The sequence below is a fragment of the Hemicordylus capensis genome, chromosome 6, assembly GCF_027244095.1.
Source record: "Hemicordylus capensis ecotype Gifberg chromosome 6, rHemCap1.1.pri, whole genome shotgun sequence".
Taxonomy (NCBI): Eukaryota; Metazoa; Chordata; class Lepidosauria; order Squamata; family Cordylidae; genus Hemicordylus; species Hemicordylus capensis.
Genome location: NC_069662.1, coordinates 126,389,575 through 126,411,870, shown reverse-complemented (window position 1 = coordinate 126,411,870; position 22,296 = coordinate 126,389,575). Strand labels below are relative to the sequence as shown.

Here is a 22,296-nt window from a genome sequence, read left to right as displayed (position 1 = left end):
GGGATCTGAGCTGTCAGTGACTGACCAGGAGAGGGATCTTGGGGTTGTGGTGGACAGCTCCTTGAAAGTGTCGACTCAATGTGTGACAGCTGTGAAAAAGGCCAATTCCATGCTAGGCATCATTAGGAATGGGACTGAAAATAAAACTGCTAATATTATATTGCCCTTATAAAAAACTATGGTGCGGCCACACTTAAGAGTACTGAGTACAATCCTGGTCACCACATCTAAAAAAGGACATTGTAGAACTGGAAAAGGTGCAGAAGAGGACAACCAAGATGATCAGGGGCCTAGAGCACCTTCTTTATGAGGCAAGGCTACAACACCTGGGGCTTTTTAGTTTAGAAAAAAGAAGACTATGGGGAGAGATGATAGAGGTCTATAAAATAATGCATAGTGTGGAGAAAGAGGATAGAGAGAAAATTTTCTCCCTCTCACATAACACTCGAACCAAGGATCAACCTATGAATTTGACTGCCAAGAAATTCAGGTCCAACAAATGGAATTACTTTTTCACACAATGCATAATCAACTTGTGGAATTCTCTCCAACAAGATGTGGTGACAGCCAACAACCTGGATGGCTTTAAGAGGAGTTTGGATAACTTCATGGAGGAAAGGTACTAGTTGGAGGGCTGTGGGCCACCTCCAGCTTCAAAGGCAGGATGCCTCTGAGTACCAGTTGCAAGGGAGTAACAGCAGGAGGGAGGGCATGCCCTCAACTCCTGCCTGTAGGCTTCCAGTGGCATCTGGTGGGCCACTGTGTGAAGCAGGATGCTGGACTAGATGGGCCTTGGGCCCGATCCAGCAGGGCTGTTTTATGTTCTTAAGTACAGTTGCCACTGACTCATCTGGTGGCTACTCAGGGTTGGCCCTTCTCCATTGCTGTCCCAAGACTATGGAATGCACTCTGCTGAAGTAAGAGCCTCCCTATCTCTGGCAGTTTTTAAGATGACGCTTAAAACACACTTGCTCACTCAAAATCTTAACTTTATTTTAAAATCTAGTTTAGAAATCTGCATTTGTTTTAAACAGTTTTAATGAATTAATTTATGTCGTAAATAAATTTACATAATTTAATGTTGTATTTATGTCATATTTGTCCACCCAGAGATACAAATTTGGGGCAGTATACAAATATACTAAATGAACAAACAAAAACATTTTTAAAGGAGAATTTTCAGGCCAGTCTGTATTGTATTACATTATATTCTCAAAAACCATTTGGTTTAAGATGAGTTAAGGCACTCACAATTTTCACACACACTCTTAAAAGCATGGAAATTGCATTTGCGGGGAGCACCACATGACAACTCATTGTGGAGAATGAAGCCATGTTATCCTCCCAACCAGTGGTTCCAATTCCCATTTACATATAATACCACTAAGGCAATGATCTTTTGCATACTGCCTTAGTGTTGCATACTGCCTAATATTTTTTGCGTTTGCATGGTGTCATCAGCATTTCGCGAGCTCAAATAAACTGCACACATGACAACACAAGTTCATTTGGATACAGAGAAAATGGATGTTTTTCAGGTGACCTGTAAAAAGAGAGACCTCTCACTGGCTGTTCCATGCTGTATTCGCTGATTTTTCAAAAGACAGGTACAGTTTTCTAAGCAAGTTGATGTCAGGTGACCATTTAATTCAGCACAATGAGAATCTGTAATTTCTAAGGCATAACAAAAAGTCTAAAAGTTTTGCACTGAAGATTCCAAAATGTTTGGTGCATTCCCAGTCATGCTTCCAAAGATTAACATTTTTGTTCCTTCAAATGACTCGTTTTAATACGAGATAGAAAAAGGAATGCAGAGCTGGTATGTCGCCACTTCTGCATAAGGAATGGATATGATCTGAATGACTGTATCATCTTGCATGGCAAAACTCACCTTGGGGAGTAAGTACTGTTAAGGAAAGGATATATGATGCGCTTAGCTAGCTACATGAAAATAAAGCTTACACTCTAATTCTTAGTTTTCCCAGTTGAGCTCCAAGTCAATTATAAAGCAAAATCTGGAGCCACAGTGCAAAACTAGATACAGCTCTGTGTGCACAAGTAATCAACTCCAATTCCCCCTGCCCAATTTAATTACAAAACAACATTTGGTGCAATGGCTAAATGCATACCAGGTGACCTCTTGCTTCAATCTGTCTGAGGCATTTACAAGACTCCTAGCTCTGCTGTCCAACTTGCCCTGTCATTTTCATTTTAAAGACAGTTCTGAGCGCACTACAGTAATGCTAACAGAAATTCTCCCTATTGAGTTAAAAACAAGGTTGATGCATGCATGAAAATAACTAAGCAATACTAAGTATATATCTAATTGTATTTACTCTGAGCCTAGATTTATGAACGTCATTTCTCCTCTCTACCCATCCTCTTTTTTCTATTCCTTTGGAGGAACTTCTGGATAAGAGTCAATGGTGGCACCGGAAACAACAATATTTGACAGATCATAGTCTGTCAAACCAGCTTTACAGAAAATGTTAGGAAGCAGCGCTTTCCTCCCAGACTTCCACGTGGACATTTGGTCCCCCACAGCTCCTGGCGCCCCCAAAACTTCTGAATTATGTCCTGCAACTGGCCCATACCATGCCAGGCAAATGAGCATGACTGGGCTGTGAGGGCTGAGTGCTGCCAGCCTGTGGCCCACCTGATCTCCTCCCAGGGGCAGCCAGGGGCCGAGGGCTGAGTGTGGCCAGCCCACCCAACCTTCTCCAGTCCCATGTGTGGCTGTAGCAGTGGGGAAGGGACTGGCCAAGTGAGCAGCCTGCTGAGCCACTTCCGCCCAGCCATAGCTGTGTGCGCCAGAGCTACAGTGAGGCCGGGGGTCCCCAGAGCAGGCAAGAGGCAGGCAGCCACTGACTATCCCACTCGGAGGTTCCAGAGCTCCCAGCCCAGGCCAAGTGCACCACGCAGCAGTGATCACAGGGAAGGAAGCTGCATGTGGAGTGAGAGGAGAGGCAGCAGTGCCGGCAGCTGAGCAGGCATGCCTGCAGTGAGCCACCCAGCAAGCACATGCCTCCCTTGGTGCATTGCCCGCTTGTGACACGCACGCACGCACACCACCAATGTAAGTGAGAACAACAACAGGTAAAGTGAGTGCTGTGTGCACTGGGTCAGAGTGAATTGCAGGCAGCAGTACTGAGTTCTCATGGTATGCTGTGGGTTGGGTCTGGGAGTGGGCAAGGGAGTGGGGGGGGTGACGGAGTGAGAGAGGGAGTGGGAGTGGGAGTGTGTGTGTGTGTGTGTGTGTGCTGGGACTCCAAGAGGGATCTAGTTCTTCAACAGTTATTGTCTGTTTTCTGGGTGCTTTTGTGGTGATGGTGGTGGTGGGTCATGGTTGGTACTCAGTCCCAGCTTCTTTTCAAACCCCTTCCCCATCAGAATGACAAAATGCACACAGACGAGGGCAAATCGGACTGCAAATGTTCACGGAGGTTCATGCCGTATTTCTGAGAACTCCCAACCATCCTGCCAAACTCATGTCTCTCCACCCACCTTGCCCAGCTCTATCACCACATCACCATCAACACAACATTGTCATGTTTGCTGTACATAAAACCATATTAGTCAGCCACAGGTTGACCATGACTTATCTGGCTGTAGATTCTACATTGTGAATGTACAATACGTTTTTAATCTACTGCCATCGTTTGAAGTACTGTGTAGTCTGAATGATACAATGGCCATGATCCACAGGTCCATTTGTATAGCTGCTAGCTTTAGTTTTAACTTTTCCTAAAATGTATTCTCTCTTCTTTGGTCCAACATGAATTGTATTTAAACATCAGGTAATTCAAAACATAGCTTTTGTTCATTCTGTTGAAGAACAGAGGATCACTGGAGTCAAATAAAAACAAAATGAAATAACAGTGGACAATCAGCCCCTAGTGCATGTGGCAGAAACTCAATGGATTAGGGCCAATCCTCCATTTTCCTGGATATTTCCTGCTCCACAGATAAAACAGATACCAAGCTATAGAAACTTGGCAGATCAACCTACCATCACTGTTGATGCAGACCACCTGTGGAACCTGGGTACCAGGGCCACACTCCTTCTCGTTGTCAGGAATGCATTCTTCCAGTCTTACTATTCTCCAGTCATAGCAGGAAGGCTCTTCACACGGGATGGCTTCAAGCAGATGAGGGCAGTTGCCAGTACCTCCTGTGGGCTCATTTGTGATGCGCCGTTTTCTTAGTTTAAAACCTGAAGTTTGAGAAACCAGAAAAAAACCCACAGCGATTTCCATATATGAGATCAAATAACTGGAGAGCATCTTGACTAAGGCTTATTCAGACATCATGTTGAATGTCTGTACAACAAGTGTACATTGAGTACAGGTACAGATCTGTACATAGAAACAGTTATTTGCACATTAGGTACAGCCATCCACTTCCTATCTCTACTGTACATTTGAGGGCCTGTACCCAGGTTAGCTTTTTAAAAAACTGCGGGTACAGTCATTCCCCTGCTAACTGAGCAAAGAGGCACTTTTTAAAAGTGGTGATTCTCTTTATTTAGCAAGGGGAGAGCAACTGGCCCTATCCAGCTCCAGCATAGCATCCCTCCAGTGGCTGTTTGGGGAACTTTTTTAAAAAGCGATATATACATATTTGTTGTATTGACACAAAAATATGTTTGAGTGTACAGAGATCTGTACACTTGTACAACATAATATCTGAATAGGGCTTAAGTTAATCATGACTAAGCAGCACTGAAACCAATGAGACATCAGTCATTGTAACAATTACCATTAATTTCAATGAGACTTAGTCATGACTAACTTAGTCTGGGTGCTAGCCACGATTTTTTATGTTTCGAACAGTGTGGATAGGGCTGTGGATAGGGACCTGTGTGCCTCCTTTTAAAGCCGCCACTCGCCCCCCACCGAAATGTTTTGGCTGCGGCAGCCCAAATCATTTTGCTGCCTCTCTATGGAGGCGCCGAAATCATTTGGGCACATACAGGAGTCTGCTTCTGGTGTACAAAAAGAGCGAAATAACCCAAGAATGGTACAACTTAAATGTCTGATGAGAAGAATTATCAACTAGAAGCATATTTTAAACATTCAATGTTTCTTTGTACACATAGGCACAGAATAGCATAATGTAATTTAGCATCTAAGTGGCGTAGCGGGGAAATGCTTGACTAACAAGCAGAAGGTTGCCAGTTCGAATCCCCACTGGGATATTTCCCAGACACCTATATCGGACAGCAGCAATAGAGAAAGATGCTGAAAGGCATCATCTCATACTGCGCGGGAGGAGGCAACGGTAAACCTCTCCTGTATCCTACCACAGGGCTCTGTGGGTGTCAGGAGTCAAAATTGACTCAATGGCACACTTTACCTTTATTACATAGGTGAAAGTCAAGGAGCACAGTGAAAAAAATGGGACTACGGCTAAATGTAAAGAATATTAAACTAATGACAACAGGTACAGCAACCAGCCTCAGAATTTATAATGAAGACACTGAAGTGGTGGGTAGCTTCTGTCTTTTAGGATCGATCATCAACAGTGAAGGATCCAGCAGTTAAGAAATACGCCGCAGAATAGCACTTGGTAGGGCTGCAATGAAGGCCTTAGAAAAGATATTTAGTAGGGGTGTGCACAAATCAATTTTTTTTGTTTTGATTTGTACCCAAATTGAATCACCCTCGATTTGTATTGGGTCCAAATCTGCCCCCCCCCAAATCACCCCAGATTCTATTTGTACCAGAATTTTCCAAACCTGAATAAATTTGGGGCAAAATAGGGATCCCAGGGGGGAGTGGGGTAGGTGGTAGTGCCCAATGGGTGGAAGCGACCAACCAAATTTCAAAGAAATTGGGCAAAGGGGTGATTTTTAAAGAATTTTTGAAGTTGGTGTATCTTTAAGCTATTTTCCATAGGGAATAATGTGCATTTGAGCAGCCTTATAGCTCTACGTGGGAAGCACCAGGGTGGCCCAGAGCCGGTTTTCAAATTAATTTGGCAAAGGGATGATTTTTAAATGATTTTTGAAGTTTGGCATGTTTATCATTGAATCTATTCTCATTTCCTACCAGAGAATCTACTCTCAGAAGAACACCTCAGAAACAACAAAACCCAGTGCCCCATGGGCTTGTTGTTTGGGGGTTGGTTGGCACCCTATGTGTACTACACCACACCCTGCTCTGGGCCACCCTGGTGCCCCCCCCCAAGTGGAGTTATGGGGTTGCTGAAATGCCTCATTATTCCCCATGGGGGAAAAGCTTAAAGACACGCAAAGTTCAGAAATTCTTTAAAAATCACCCGTTTCACCAATGTCTTTGAAATCTCAATGGTAGCAGGCATCCATTGGGCACTACCACCTGACCCACTCTTCTGCCCCCGAAATCCCCTTTCTTAACCGAATCTGCCTAAAAGACATGCCAACTTCAAAAATCACTTAAAAATCACTCCTTTGCCCAATTAATTTGAAAGCTGGTGGTAGCTTCTTTGAACCCATTGGGCACCACCACCCATCACAACTCACTCTGAGCCACCCTGGTGCTCCCCACTTGGAGCTATAAGGCTGCTGAAATCCCCATTATTCCCTATGGGGAAAAGCTTAAAGACACACCAACTTCAAAAATTCTTTAAAAATCACCCCTTTAACCAATTTCTTTTAAATTTGGGTGGTAGCTTCCACCCATTGGACACTACCACCAAACCTACTTTGGCCACAAAATGGAGGCCTGAAATGCCAATTTTTTTGGTCCATATCTGGGATGATTTGTTTTGTACCCGAATCTGGGCAGTAGAGGACAGGGGTGATTTATTTTGTCTACAGATCACCTGAATCAGCCAGATTCAGGTACAAATCATTTTGTACCCGAATCATTTTACACATCCCTAATATCTAGATGCTATGACATGTCTATACCTACAAAAGTTAGACTTGTTCGGACAAAGTTTTCCCCCATAACATGCTATGGATGCGAAAGCTGGACTTTGAAGAAGCAAGACAGAAAAGGTATTGATGCTTTTGAACTTTGGTGCTGGAGAAAACGTTTGAGGATACCATGAATAGCCAGGAAAACAAACAAATGGCTCACAGAACAAATCAATCCAGAATTTTGCATCAAGGCACAAATGACCAGGCTCAAACTATCATACTTCGGACACATTATACGAAAACCCAGCTTCCTTGAGAAGTCCATAATGCTGGGAAACGTTGAAGGAAAGAGAAGAAGAGGATGACCAGCAGCAAGGTGGATGGACTGAGAGACCTTAAAGGCCAAACTGAAGACAGATCATCCTGGAGAGAATCTATCTATGTGGTCACTAAGAGTCGACAACGACTTGACGGCACTTCAATCAATCAATCAATCAATCAATCACATAGGTACATAGCATGCTGTCTTAGAGTGAATCAAACGATTGATCCATTGAGTTCAGTATTGACTGGCAGCATCTCTCCCAGGTTGGCATGATATTCCTTTGTGGCTGCACATACTGGCTGTCATCCAGACAAGCATGCACTGATGGAAAAGTATTCTTCATTCCACAAGGGCAGAGGGGAGATTTTTCAGCTCATCCTTCCCCTCCTCCCAGCAGCCTGTGACTCCAGAAATATGTCCCTGAAGTTCCGACTACTCTTTAGGATACTTTTGGGAGGCACGGCCAGCTTCAAGGGAATGGGAAGATCGCTGAAAATTTGCACACTCTCCTGTTTGCGCAAACATTCTCCTGTCAGCACAACATTATTCCAGATATTAGCCACCCTTCTTGGAATGGCCTTACTACTACTACTACTACTACTACTACTACTACTACTACTACTACTACTATTTATGTGTACTATTTACACCTTGAACATCTCTTTTTGCAGGGGAGAAGAAAAGCGAGGTGTGTGTGTGTGTGTGCATATATATAACAAAAGAAGCAAACTGCATTCAGAAAATGTACATACCCTTTTTGGCTTGTTGGTCATCACAGCTTTCAAATGTACATGGTCCCCACGCTGACCAGACTGATACCTCACATTCGATGGGACATGGGATATTGCACAACTGAGTAGTGCTAGGTGTAGGGCCTGTGCACAGCTTCCAATCCACAGGTTTGGATGCTGTAGGGAGGAAAAAGACAGCATATTCTTCTTACATGTGAATAAAGCTCACTGTCTGCTGCAAGTCAGTAAGGCTGAAACAAAATCCACTTTTCTTTAAATTCGGGAAGAATGTCAACCTAAATGTTCAGTGAGTCAAATGAACTCATAAAGCTTTATCTTTAGATTTGTTCAGTAAAGCCAAATAAGTAAAATGTCACAATTTAACAGAGTACATGGCCACCAGTTCCCTATCTTGAATGAAACTCACAGTTTTCCAGGTGACAGTTCTGGTCACCATATCTTAAAGAGGACATGCTAGAACTGGACAAGGTGCAGAAGAGGACAGCTAAGATGATCAGGGGTCTGGAGAACCTTCCTTATGAGGCAAGGCTACAGCATCTGGGGCTTTTTTTAGTTTGGAAAAGAGGCAACTATGGGGAGACATGATAGGAGTGTATAAAATTATGCATGGAGTAGAAAGAGTGGACAGAGAGAAAATTTTCTCCCTCTCTCACAACACTAGAACCAGGGGTCATCCCATGAAACTGATGGCCAGGAAATTTAGGACCAACAAAAGGAAGTACTTTTTCACACAGTACAAATTAATATATGGAATTCTCTACCACGGGATGTGGTGATGGCCACTAACTTGGATGGCTTTAAAAGGGGCTTAGACAAATTCATGGAGGACAGGTCTATCAATGGGAACTAGTCTGGTGGCTATAGGCCAGCCTCAGAGGCAAGCTCTCTCTAAATACCAGTTGCAGGGAAGCAATAGCAGGAGAGAGGGTATGCCCTCACCTCTTGCCTGTGGGCTTCTCATCTGGTGGGCTGAAACAGGATGCTGGACTAGATAGGCCTTGGGTCTGGTCCAGCAGGGCTGTTCTTATGTTCTTAACTTATAGTCTCAACATTCATATTGCCAGCCTATTTTTCTAGTTTTGCAGTTTTAATGCTAGTTGCAAATATTTCTATGTCATCTTTAACCTAAAGGGCAGAAGCACGGCCATTATGTGACCAGCTCTCAAAGTCATCTTTGTCCTATAATATGTTTTTAACCCTTTCACTACAACACATCAGAAAGTGCCTTCTCATCTCTTTAACCTGATGAAGTGGAAGTAAAGAAATTGTCTTGGAACAGGAGGGGGAAAGTTAGTAAATTCTGTATCTCCAGAAATATATCAAATTAAAACCAGAATACAGGGAATTAAAAATTATCTGCAAATATTGTAGTATTTTCTAGAATCCAGTTATTTCATTTGCTCTTATGAATGGATTATATTTCTACACACTGGATTATATTTTTGCACATATTTCTAGCTCTTCGCACTGTCCTCTGCATAGCAGATCAATCAATGTTACCTGAATTTCAACCAAGAAAAGACAAATGTCCAGGTCATCACATAAAGGGTGATACAACTTACAAAAGCCTAGTTCAGACCACCTAAAGTAGAGAGGACTTTAATGGATCCTTTGATGCTGCACAATTTCTGCAGCTCCACCTTTCCTAAAAGTACGGAAACTTAATTAGTGTCATACGCAATTGAACTGAGAGACAGTGGCGGCAGCAGATGGCATATGAGAATCCCCTTCTCGATACATACACAATATGGTCCCAGGTGTGGGAGTGGAGAGAGTGTCTTCTTTAGACTCCTGAACGAAGGAAGCCCATTACATACACCAGACCAGAGACATTTAAGAACATAAGAATCCCCTGGCTGGATCATTCCATTCAACCATGTAGTCTAATAATCTGTCCCCCCCGATGGTTCGCCATATGCCCTTGGGAAACTCATAAATAGCACATAACATTAATATCCCACTGTTGTTTGTCTTCATTATTTGGTAAAATCAGAGGTATACTGCTTCTGAACACTGAATCAGGTTCACATTGTTTCTAGTCCGAAACCAGCAAAAAGCTTCTTGCACTGTCATACTTCCCTCAAATCACATTTATGGAGAAAGAGGAAGATTTACCTGAAGAGGGCAGGCTGCTAAGAAAACCACTTTAGGAACCAAGATGGCAAAGAAATTGCATAACCAGAATTTTCATCCATTCAAATGAAAGCATTTCCTGGCCTCCTGGAAGAAGACCGTTTCATACTGATGGCGACTTCCCCTTGGCTAATTCAGATGGGCTTGGGGGGAAAGTGCGGAGCTACTTAAAAAAAAGTGGAAGTAGCTTGGCTCATTTTCTAAGCCAATCCCACTTTGGGAATCGCCCACCCAGCTATCTCAGACCCACAAGCTGCCTTGCTTTTTAAGCATCATTCATCTTGTTAGAGTAGCGGCAACAGGACTTTGCCTGCAGAAAGAGGAATTTATTGGATGTCCCCATTCTCTCCCATCTCTGGTGCACTGGTTTCTCACTGGGCAGGAGGTGGTTTGGGAGCTGGCTAGCTGGGTAAACTGGAAATTCTTCTCCAGATTTTAAACCAAGCTGGAGGTAAATCAAGGGACCTCATAACGCTTTCCCTTTTTCCAATGTAAGCATGATGAGTCCCTTTATACTTAAGCCAGGGCCCAGGAAGCTTCGCTAGCATCTCTTCCATTTCCCACAGATATTCTTTGATACAACTTGTATAACTTGAATGCCTAGAAAGCTTTTTGAAGTTGTAGAACAAGCAAGGCACAACCATTTCCCTAATGTACTTCACAAAGTATTCCTCACAACTAGGTGACCCAAGTCTACCTGTAAAACATGCAGTGGAATATGGGTAAGGAATTCCTAATTTATCTATATTGATACAGCTAAGTTCCTAGTTTATCTGTGTCAAGTGATCCATGTCGATGTGTAAATATTATGCTCTTTTATTATTCTTTTTAAAATCTTATTTTAATATCTTTATTCTTTAAGAGCCCACAGGGTCAGAAGCACAGAAGCTATTTTATAGAGCTATTTACTCTCTACGGCCAACATAGTTCTCTCAAATGAGGAAGGGGTCCTTAGACACAGTGCACTGAGACTTTATGTTGGAGGCCTTCATTACATACCTGTTATTTCAAAAGTGATTGATAGAAGTGGCGCAGCACTAGCCTTCGATGTGCTCTGTGACTGACTTTCTGAAATAACAGGGATAAAGACTGCCATAAATACCAGAGAGCAGGGGATTCTACCACAGCCTGACAAAATTAGCTGTTATGAATATACAGCATATGCTGCTGGGCGGAAAACAACAACAACCTAGGATTCCCTGTTGCTACAGTGGTAGATGCTCCCTTTTCATCTTTGTGTCACTTCCTAGGTTTAATCACAATCTGTAGATTCATGTTTCTTCCATTAATGCACAGAAATTCCACTATCGTTCTCTGCTGTGATGGCCTACTGTCTCCAAAGACATTGTACACTCCAGTTCAATCTCAATTTCTAGTCAGTGGTCTTGGGAAATAAAATGTTTTTGTGTTTATGATTCTGTATCCTATCCTATCACATTTCGAGACAGATTCCATACTAATTTATACCAAGTAAAAACTATCAAAATCCTGAGTGCTCAGTGGAAATACGGGGCTGTTACTGGCTTCATTAGGCTGAAAACAAGCATAAATATCTGTATTACCACTTTTAGGCAAGAGCTAACTGTCACCATCTCAATGGCAGGAGCATTTCTGTTTCATTCACTGAGGTGACTGGCCAAGAAAAAATGGGATCTAAAGTAGTTTATTATCAAAACTCCATCCTTATTGGGTAGAAATGTGCACCCTTTGAAAGTAGTACATTGTTTGGATCTAAGTAACTATCTTGGAACTGGCACTTAGCTACATAGTCTTCACAAGTTACAGTTCCATGTATAAAAATTAACATGTGCAAATGCTGCACTGTAGGTGTCTGAGGTACATTCATTTTAAGGTGAAACAAGTCTAAGACCCCTCTTTTCCTGGAGTACATGCTGTATTTCTTTGGAAGAGGTCTATATGCACAGTCTAATTCTGAAGTACATTGTGGGGAGGGGTTGAGGTCATTGCACACTGTAGGCTGGATAAATTTATTAAAGTTTATTTGCTGTTTATTAATCATTTTAAAGTTTTATAGAAAAACGTCAGTTCTGATATGCCATATGATTGCTTCATATTTAGCCATTTCAGTGGCCCACAAGTTCTGCAGCATAATGCAGGTGGTTCCAAGCCATGCTAAATATTTGCGCTCTTGCACAAAAGTGCAATAGCGCCAGCAGTTTCTTAGGAGTCCACAGCAGCAAGGGCAGCTTGGAACTGCTAGTGTTACACTGTGGATTTCCAATCCACTTAGAAATTCTCCTGTACAATCCACATTGAAATTAACGGGCATTGTACAAAAGCAAATTGTCAAAATCTTTGCTCTTGTACAGTTTCCATTTCAATGGGCTATGTACAAAGAAGGAAGTCTCTCTTCATTTGAAATGTGTTTAGAGAGATTAACTTAAATATATTGGTTTAATAACAGAATGGCCTGTAGATGCTTCTTCCTTGGCAATCGCCATGGATGTAACATCTCTGCCCTTACCATTGCCCTGTTGTCTGATTTGATCAAATGTGTTTGTAACCTGAAGGTGCAGGAGGCAAAGAAGCATGTGGTAATCACACATGGTTAAGTAGGATGACTGCCCATAGATTACTGGGAAGAAAAGAGGTAGAGCTTCCTCTGGTTGGAGAAGAGAGATTTCCAGGTAGTACAATAAGGGAATGCTTGTTTTGTTGTAACACAAACTGAGCTACTGAAACATTTCTCATGACTCTCTTGAAATAGAAAACTGGTTTTCTTCCTGCTGCAAATGATCATCTGGCTGCTCTTAGACATCTCAAGGAGCTAGCATCATTTTGGTTCCCATATAGGTGACAGTGGTATAAATACACTGCAGATTATTCCAGGTTGTGCCTGAATCCTCCAAATTGACACTGTGTTCTGACACAAGTCTACAAGAGCAATACCAAGACCCTTTATTCTTGCTTAAGTGGCTTGAGGCCAAATGAACAAGGGCGGAGACCATCATTCAGTGCCAGTAAAAAGATTTCCGGTATCAGATGCTGTGAAAATCTCTGCCCAAGACCCTAGGAGCACTGAGCACATATCTTAACACACTGAATACATGAAGCAGAGGGGAATTAGGGATTATTTCTCAAGTTAAGAAACTAGGGTTCACCTTCCTCACTTCAAGATTAACATGGATCCATGAATGCCACAATTCAGAATCACCTTGTATTTTATAAATTAAACATAATTTTAGAAGAAGAGTTAAAAATATTATATGTTCAACTTTCATGCTAACTCATTAGTGATTTAGACATACCTTCTTTTTCCTTTAGCGTATTTAAATAGGAGAGGAGATTTTCATTAGCTTGCACACAATATATCTCCCGAGTCTGAATCCCACCTCCACAGAGAGCGGTTTGGTTTCCTCGTCGTTTATCCTGCTGGCTAAGTAAAGGGTCAATGTGGCATTCTGTCCACTCTGTGGTTCTCCACCCATACCTGAACCAAAGAAATTGTCAAGCGACAACTTAGAAATTTAAACACACAGTAAAGCCATATTTACACAATTAACTTCATAAGCAAAATTCTTAAGCAAAAAAAAAAAAAAATCAAAAGCAATATGTCTGTGTTAATTATTAGCTGGGATACAACTCAACAATTTTAAAAGAAAAACCAGTTCTTCCATTTTTTGGGAAAGTGTTAATACACTAAATGAGAGATAATTATTTCCCAAGAATAAAGGTTTGGGTGGGGGGGTTGGAAACATCAGGAACAATGATGCCTAGAAGAAATCAAAGTTTTCTATCTAAATAAATGAACTCTAGGTTCCCTAATCCTTAGCTGTAAATTGAAACACAACTAAAACCATATATCGAAAACACAAAGAAATCTAAGGTATGTGTGCATTGAAAATGTTACAAGTTTCGGGGAGGGGGGGAGAATTGAATTTTCCTATTTCAGAACCAGAAACATGAAAGTTTATCTTTGCACATCAGTGCAAAAATTAGTTTTATTCCCTATGTACCCCTCCTTCCTTCAATAAAATATATCTGAGTTCCTTTTAACTGTCAAGATGATGGTGGTTCCTCTGAGCACCGCTCTGGCCTCCCTGCTGAGCCATGATGAATGATGAGAAGCTGTGAGCTTTCCAATCAGCTAGTGCACGAAAAAAGAAGATCTGCGATACCAAGTTAAAATCTCAATCAGCCTTATGAAGTAAAAGAAATGTCACAGGATGCTCTACTCAACGAGTGCTTTAAGCAAATATCAAGGGAACAATTTCCACAGGCCACAGGAGAGGGGGAATGATATTTCTTTTCTTTCAAGAAAAATGACAATGTCCCACAATCAAAGACAGAGTAGCAAAATGACAAGACATAAAAAACCCACTTCTATAATACACATTTCCTTTGAGGGCAATAAAAAGGTTAAAAACAACAACACCCAGACAGTTTCTTGAATTTTTGTGTTAATATTAATCTCAATTAGAGGCTACAGATGAAAGCCATCACTTGAATCTAAACTACTTACAGCCATATTTTCTACACTCTAAGCTGAACTAATTTATTTACTGCAACTTTTAGATACTTCCCCCACTGACCAGTTTCTGAAGACATCAGGATGCTTAAGGAATATTTATCAGCCTTGCACACAGATCAGCTCTTTTATCCCTGTGTGTGTGGAGTACTTCAAAGACTGAGATTCTGTTGTGAAATGTTCTGTGGAAAATACTGCCCTCATCTAATAATTGTATTGGTGTGTTCTCACAATGGAACTAGACACCATTTTTTTGGCCTGAATACCAGCTTGCAAAACGCTGAAAATCAGAGAGCTCTCTCTCTCTCTCTCTCTCTCTCTCTCTCTCTCTCTCTCTCTCTCATATTTTAAGTCGGATCTCACTCCTGTTATACTTATTTCCTAATAATACTAGATGTGACTTGATACCTGGGAGCCCCTGCTTGCCACCAATTGAGCTGTTGTAATGTCAGAGTATGGACATCATTCTTTTGTTCAGCCTATGAATTTTCATGTTGCCTAGGGATGAGCATGAAATGGATTTTGCGTTTTGTTTTGAGCTCAAAACAAAATACAGACAACTGAAACGTTTCAGCGAAACAGCAGTCAATCCAGCTGTTTTGACAGAATAAAACTCAAAACGTTTCGAGTGTTTTGGCCATAGGGAGCAATGGGGAAACTTGAAACACCCCATTGTTCCCCATGGGTAGCTCCTAAGGACACCAAAGTGGGTTAGGTAGTAGGGCACGATGGGTGCTACTTGGCACCTAACCTACAAAAGAAATGTGAAAGCAGGTGATTTTTAACAAATGTTTAACCTTTCCCCCAAACCCCCACAGGATCACAAGCCAGTGCCAGAAAACCAACCAGCCAGGGGAAAACAGGCTTCCAAAATGGTGCTCAAAATGTTTCAAATCAAAATGGGGTTGTTTTGTTCCCACCCTAGCTGCCTCTGTCTCTCTTGTCTCACCCCAGCTTTAACTTGAGATGCTCGGGCTGGACATTCATTGGTTTGAGCCACACTGGCTGGAAATTTACCACACTGGGATCCTTAGTGAATGACCAGCCCACATGGCTCAACCCGACGAATGACCAGCCCATGCAGCTCAAGTTAACACTGGGACGGAGCCAGAGCAGAGAGAAAGAGAGGCAGCCAGAGCAGGGTGGGTGGAGAGTGAGCCAAATCTGTAGCCCATTCCATACCCACCTGCCCTGCCCTCTGCCTGCCCGTCCACTCCAATGTTTTGACTCGAAACACACTGTTTCGAGTGTTTTGAGCTCGAAACTATTTCAAGCACCAGCAGTACCAGCTGCCACTGCCTTAGTATCTTTTTATGCTAACTGAAGGCTTTTCTTATTTGCCTAGATATATGTTTTAAGTGTGCTTAAGCTGTAATCAATTATTCTACTTTCATTTGCTTTACTGTTGATTGTGCATGCCAATGTTAACCCAGTTTTCCAAGGGCACTGGCATGGGGAGCAGCCACAGTGGAGGATTCTTCCCATGTGGCCCTGGGCATCTCATATTGCCCTAATGATATGGGAAGAAACAATGTCAACACAGCAGCGCCTATACTGCCCAGACAATGCGGGTTTGGGGTGTTTAAGATGCTGGAAATGCATGGATGTGTTCATACTTACGTGATACATGGAGCCACACCATCACCTTGAGACACACACTGCTCCATTTCTTCTAGTTCTGGGCACTCATTTTCATTGCCAATAGGAAATTGCTTAATGGTCCGTGCTCTTGTTCGATTGCCTTTGGGGGATGTCATATCAAAACATGTTTTGGAACACGGGCTCCATTCAGACCATTCTGACACCTGGCATTCCTTAGTGATCACACACGACTGGAAGGTAATTGGCAATTTCTCTTGTTGGCAAAAGCTGTAAGAGAGCATTAAGATTCTCAGAAACTGCATTCACTTATGAATTCCTATGAGTGTATTATATCCATTGCACCATAAAACTTGCATGCCTAGTAACTACCTATATCTTCTGGGAACTGGAGATTACTTTGTTAAGCTGACATTTCCACACTTTATTCTGGTCCAATCTACACTCAAAGTCAGATAATACGAATTTGTTCACGTATCCATAGTAAGAAGAGGCTGCTTTATGAAACTGGTAATGTACAGCATCAGAGGCGTAGCTAAAATTGAAGAAGGGGGGTGGAAGGACAAATGTCCCTGGGCTCCTGAGCGGGACAGGGGGCTGCTGATTAGTGACAGCTCACTCTTCATTCTTCACTGTTGATGTATGAATATATGAGGTTACTATAGTAGGTATATAAGTTAAAAAAATGTTTCTGAGCCAGGGTGTGGAAATGTCTGCTTGCTGGAGAGTGTGTCATTATTATTTGCATAGGACTGAGAGAAAGAGCTTGCCGAGAATGTTTTGTTTTTCGCTACAGCCATACCGTTCTTCTGCAGCAAACAGCAGGGGAGAAGGCAGCAGGTGGGGGAGGAACCCATCTTTGCTGTACGTCCCAGGGCCACTTCAACCTTATTACACCCCTGAGCAGCATAGCTTTTGTTGCAATATATTCTTTGTATAGTGGATACAACAATGTATATGACCAAACATAGCATAACATTAACATACGGAACAGTGACATCTCATTCAAGTCAATGGGCTGCTTCTAGAGTAGATTGGGCTCCCAGACACCAGCTGGCTCTCTCAGCAACTAGACATTCTGCAGTAGTAACATCTGCAAATTTCATGCACAAGGAGGAGCACATATCTGTAATGATCTTCTCGATGAAAATAGGAAATGGCTGTTTCTGGATCATTGGATTCTTGGCAACAGCAAATTTGCTGATACTTTGGATTACAAAGTTTGGCTCCAGTAGGGAAGGTTGTCTCCAACACACGCTTAGTTAAATGGCAAACCTGAGTGTACTCATTTATACAATCAAGGCTGTCAGCCAGAGGATTGTTAATTATGGATTTGAAAAATTAACCAATTCAAACAGTTCAGTATAGCATTCCACTATAGGGAATAGGCAGAGTATATATTTAACTACACCAATATGTTTTAATTAGCTATTTTGGGCAAATAATTTACAATTGGGGAAAACATCCTAGTGCACTACCTAATGTATACAGAGGGTGTAAATTCCATTAGCCTTGTCCTTGCATCTGGCCCAGCTCTGATTTAATAATGTTCTTAAAAATCTAGTTAACACGTTCACTACTGGTATAAAATACTGAGGACAGCAAGTGGTAATATTCTGATATATCCAGCCCATCCCACTTAAGTAAGTAGATGCATAAGCATGTGTTCTCCATTCTACAGCAGTGGAATCTATTTGTGCCCAAGATGGAAGGGGAAGAAGAGGATAATGGTGGGTTGTCTGGCCTTGAGGATTCTGATGTAGCAGCTTGATGCTAGCTAAATCACCCACTAAAAAAAAGTGGCACCAGACCCATCCTCTGGCCAACTAGCTCAGCACTGGTGGGGGAGATGGATTATTAGGACAGACTGGAGTGGAGACTATTCTGCTGCAGTCTGTAGCCCTATTCAGACATTATGTTGAAGACTTGTATAATGAGTGTATGGTGTACACAGGTGTAGATCTGTACCGAGATACAGTTACTCACATGTTATGTTGAACCCAGTTACAACAGTGCATTTCCTATCTCTACCATGAATTTGAAGGACCTGTACCCAGGTTCACTTTCAACATTAATGTTGGTACAGTCATTCACACAAAAACAGGTGCAAATCTACAGACATCTGTACATTCATATAGCATAATATCTGAATAGGGCTTGTGCTTGAAGTTTAATAAGGGGGTGCAATCCAGACAACACACAGAATGTGTGTGTATTTATTTATTTATTTATTTATTTGCTTATTTGCCCATTTAAAGGTTCATCACCTCCAGAAGACATTACTATCTTTCCCTTCCTGGAGACATCATTCGGCTGCCAGTTGACAGAGCATAAAAATCTCCTGATTGGCAAATGTTTGCCTTCTTCTTAACATGATCCTTCTTATCTCTACATGGGCCGGTGGCTTCAGGTAACTGTGGCTGTTCCTTTCTTAATGCCACCTTTAGCACCTGGGCATTGAGGAAAGGCCACAGCTCAGGGAGGTATGCAGGGGTGGACATTCTGCAAAAAAATCCACTGGGGGTCTGTGCATTGGGCACAAAGGCCAGTCAGTCAGAGGGACTGGCTTCCAGCCACACTGTTAGGATGGTGGCTATGGGCAGCAAGTGGCTCATGCCATTTGCTGTCTTAGGTCTCTCATCTTCCTTAAGTTATCCAGCAGGCAGGCATCACAGAAATGATGCTTTTGATAAGAAGATATACGTGTCTGCCAAGAACGTATATTTTATCTCAACTTAGGCTTTTCCTCTCCAGCAAAATGAATGCCTGTGGTATTAGGCTATGCTAACCCAGGGATTATTCAGACAAATTTAAAAAGAAGTGCAATTTGTCACCCCTCTAATGTCTCTTTATTGCCAGTTATCAAAAATCAAAGCTCAAACACTTATGATGTCAAAGCTCAAACACTCATATGATGTCAAGGTACAAACCTTCATTAGAGGTTTTCAGTTTCACAGCAGTAACTACAGCAGGATGCAAAAGAAGCAAGGTAAAAATTATGAAGCTGTTGCTCTTTCTCTCTGAGATCTTGCTAAAGAAAAACATGCACAGTTGACTTTTCCATCCTAGATGTCTCCAAACTGCTTCATTGTCCACCCTAGATCTCTCCCTTCTGCCCTGACACACTGTTTCAGGCCTCAGTGAAAGGGTTTCGTTCCCTCAAGCCCTCCTCCCAATTCAAAACAGCAAGTCACATGCCAGTGATCCAATTGTTTTGACTGGGAGGAAAGAAGTGAAGGCCATGGACAAAGGTAAAACAACTGGTGCTGCTCTCAGCAAAAATAGGGACTCACACAAAGCCTGCAGAAAATAGCTCCTCTCAAGTTCACCTTTTAGTCAACTGAGAGCAAACGCCTACCAAATCCACCTCAAAAGGGGACATGTCCCTTAACACAGGCTAACTATGTTTTCCCTGTCAACAGTTTGAGCTGTTGCAACCCCTGCATCATCACAATGCCCCTGCCCACTGTACGGCAAACCACACAGAAACTGCATAACTCCAGATGGGTCTATGTACTATTGTGGCATAATTTGATTGTGAACTACCCAGACAGACAGACAACCCAGGGCTGCACAACATCGGCCCTCCAGCAGTTTTTGGACCACAACTCCCATCATCTTCAGCCACAGTGGCCAATAGTTAGGGGATGATGGGAGTTGTAATCCAGCATCTGCAGGAGGTCAAAGTTGTGCAGCCCAGAGATAAGCTGTGGTCCCAGGGCATGAGCTGAGGGCACATGATCAAGCAATCTTGATGAGGCTAAGCAGGTCTGGTCTCGCCACTGCTTGGTCTGGACATGGCCAGAGAATCCCTATAAACAACATGAGTTTTCATGCCAGAAAGAGGATGGGATAGACATGAAAAAAATGAAATAAATTTCTTGCAATGCTCATTTTCTGCATGCTTCATCCCAGCTCATCCCTCCCTCTTGCCCTCAATTCTCTGCTGCCAGCCCAATTACACTTCATTGTTATGTGTGTAGCTGATGTTCCAGCCTATCACTAGAATGGCACAAAACATTAGCTGTTAAAATCTATTCACTTCATATGAGATGGGAAATTATTCTGTTCAGAAGTAACTATGATAGAGGTTGTAGTAAGAGACACATATCCACATATAGTACAGTCTCCATCATATGAGAGAGAGATGGATTTGCCTTTATCACACATAAGCAAACATATTCCATAGTTCAGGTTACCAAGAACTGCAGTGACAGCTTCCTCGTGCACTTAGGACTAGAGGAATCACTTCTGATAAGCATATAATCTCATACAAAATGATATAGGAGCCAGAACCTATAGATATTTATAGAAATATACTGTGGTGCCTTAGAGACTATCTGGATTGTGGATCATTCATGAGCTTGCTTGCATAGCCAACAGCTTGCTTTCACAGATCCACAAAGTGGACTGGTAAGGTGTTGCGTATATACACACACACACACACCGATAGAGATGAACAACGGACAACAAAACAGGTAAACAAGGTGAAAATGAAAACAGGAATAAAACATGACTAACTCCAAGTAAAATGAAGCTGTGCTGCTGTAGTATTTATGATTCTGAGGACAGAAAGAGGTGAAAAAAATTGCTGAGACTAATTTGCAAGAGAATAATTATGCAAGCAGTCTAGAAACCATGATATATTCTAACAAGAATACGCTCCCATTTTATTTGAAGCATACACCGATGGAAAGCACTGTCACATTTGCAAAGGTTGCTGTTATTGAAATAGAAGGGACAGAAGTAAGCTTACTTTCTACTGTTTACATGCCAGCATTCCACACTGTCTATATGCAGACATATATCTGGGAGGATCACAAATCGCTAACAAAAACATGTTTTAACCTTTTCCTTTTGTAAAGCACCCAAACATGTAGTAATTAGAATTAAGGAAGCCTAAAGCACAATAATGGCTGTGTCTTGTTCCATCATTTGCTTTAATTTAAAGCAAATTATATGGGCTATTGGAGCTAATTGCAAGCGGTCATTACAAAGAATTTGCTTCCATTCAGCAAAAGACAGGATTTTCAAGACCAAGGCACCGTAGAATGGGATCACAATCCAAGCAGGAGCTAATGGAGCTGCCTAAAGAAATGTGTGATGTTGTACAGTTCTTTGAACAAGACTAATGGTGCAATCCTGCACTCCGGTTACAGTGGCTGGACAAGGCAATGACTGTAACTAAATCCCCTAGGGTTGCCACACGTCCAAGATTGGCTGGACAGGCCAGGAATCAGACATCCTGTGCTGAATGTGGGGAAAGTGTAATCCTAGATACAAAATGTCCAGGAATTTGAGGGGGGAGATGGTTTTAACAATTTTTACCCATTTTTCGGGTGCTTCTCTGTAGAGAAGGCATTTTAACTACATGGTGTCAGTGTTGAAGAGCCCCATATTCTTATCCTTTCTCTGGAACCAGTGCTTCTGACTGACGAGTCTGGCTCTCTCTATATGGCTCAGAAAACTGCTTCCCCTCCATTCTGGATCATCTCTAGAGTTACTGAGAGTTTATTGAGATGAAACGCTCCTCACTCACTTCTGCACAAAGGGGAGAATGCAAAACAGCCACCAAACTCCAAAAATGCAAAGCTGCCGCCAGGAGTGTCAAGCACTCTTTCCAATCCCAGTCAAAAAAGGAGGGTTTTAAAATCTGTGCCTGCCGCTTGATGGCTGTGCCCAGGAATTCCCTCCGATGAATGTAATGAGCCTCTCCCTCGGCAAAAGGCAGAACAGCAGAACGGTGTTGATATGCTGTCATAACCTTTCATCAGCAGAATGCTACAATGTTTTAAGTATAATTGCTCAAGGGGAGGAGGAGCAGAGCACAGAATGTGTGCGGAGGACAGGTCAGCTTTTCATATCGTCCCCCAAGGCTAGGTCCCCAGTCAGTGTAAAATTATAGCTGTTATAAGTTAATGCACTTCCATAGGAGTCAATGGAGGGCACAAGGGGAGACTATGGGGGAAGAGAGACACCTTTGTTGGTGAACACCAAGCCAGCATGCAAAAGATAGCTCCCTTCTGGATAGGGTAATAGTTAAATATTGTTACCCTGTAGAGAAGGAGAGTATTATATCAAGCCTGCTTCAGAAATTAATGTAGCTGAGAGGGAGACCAATATACACCTTCAGAAAAAAATAGTGTTCCCAAAA

The 22,296-nt window shown here is 42.2% G+C and overlaps 1 protein-coding gene across 11 annotated transcripts in view; it reads right to left on the bottom strand.

Annotated features, from left to right (window-relative positions):
- The window catches only part of THSD7A (thrombospondin type 1 domain containing 7A), a 424,790-nt gene that overhangs the window by 136,797 nt on the left and 265,697 nt on the right, over positions 1-22,296 (bottom strand). For 10 of the 11 annotated variants that reach the window (XM_053259796.1, XM_053259795.1, XM_053259797.1 and 7 more), the window contains 5 exons: positions 16,164-16,412; positions 13,324-13,505; positions 11,054-11,122; positions 7,922-8,077; positions 4,010-4,213 (listed from right to left, as the gene is read on the bottom strand). In XM_053259796.1, the coding sequence (XP_053115771.1) occupies positions 4,010-4,213; positions 7,922-8,077; positions 11,054-11,122; positions 13,324-13,505; positions 16,164-16,412 (860 nt within the window). The remainder of the gene's footprint in view (positions 1-4,009; positions 4,214-7,921; positions 8,078-11,053; positions 11,123-13,323; positions 13,506-16,163; positions 16,413-22,296) is intronic. The other variant, XM_053259800.1, reaches the window with a different exon arrangement.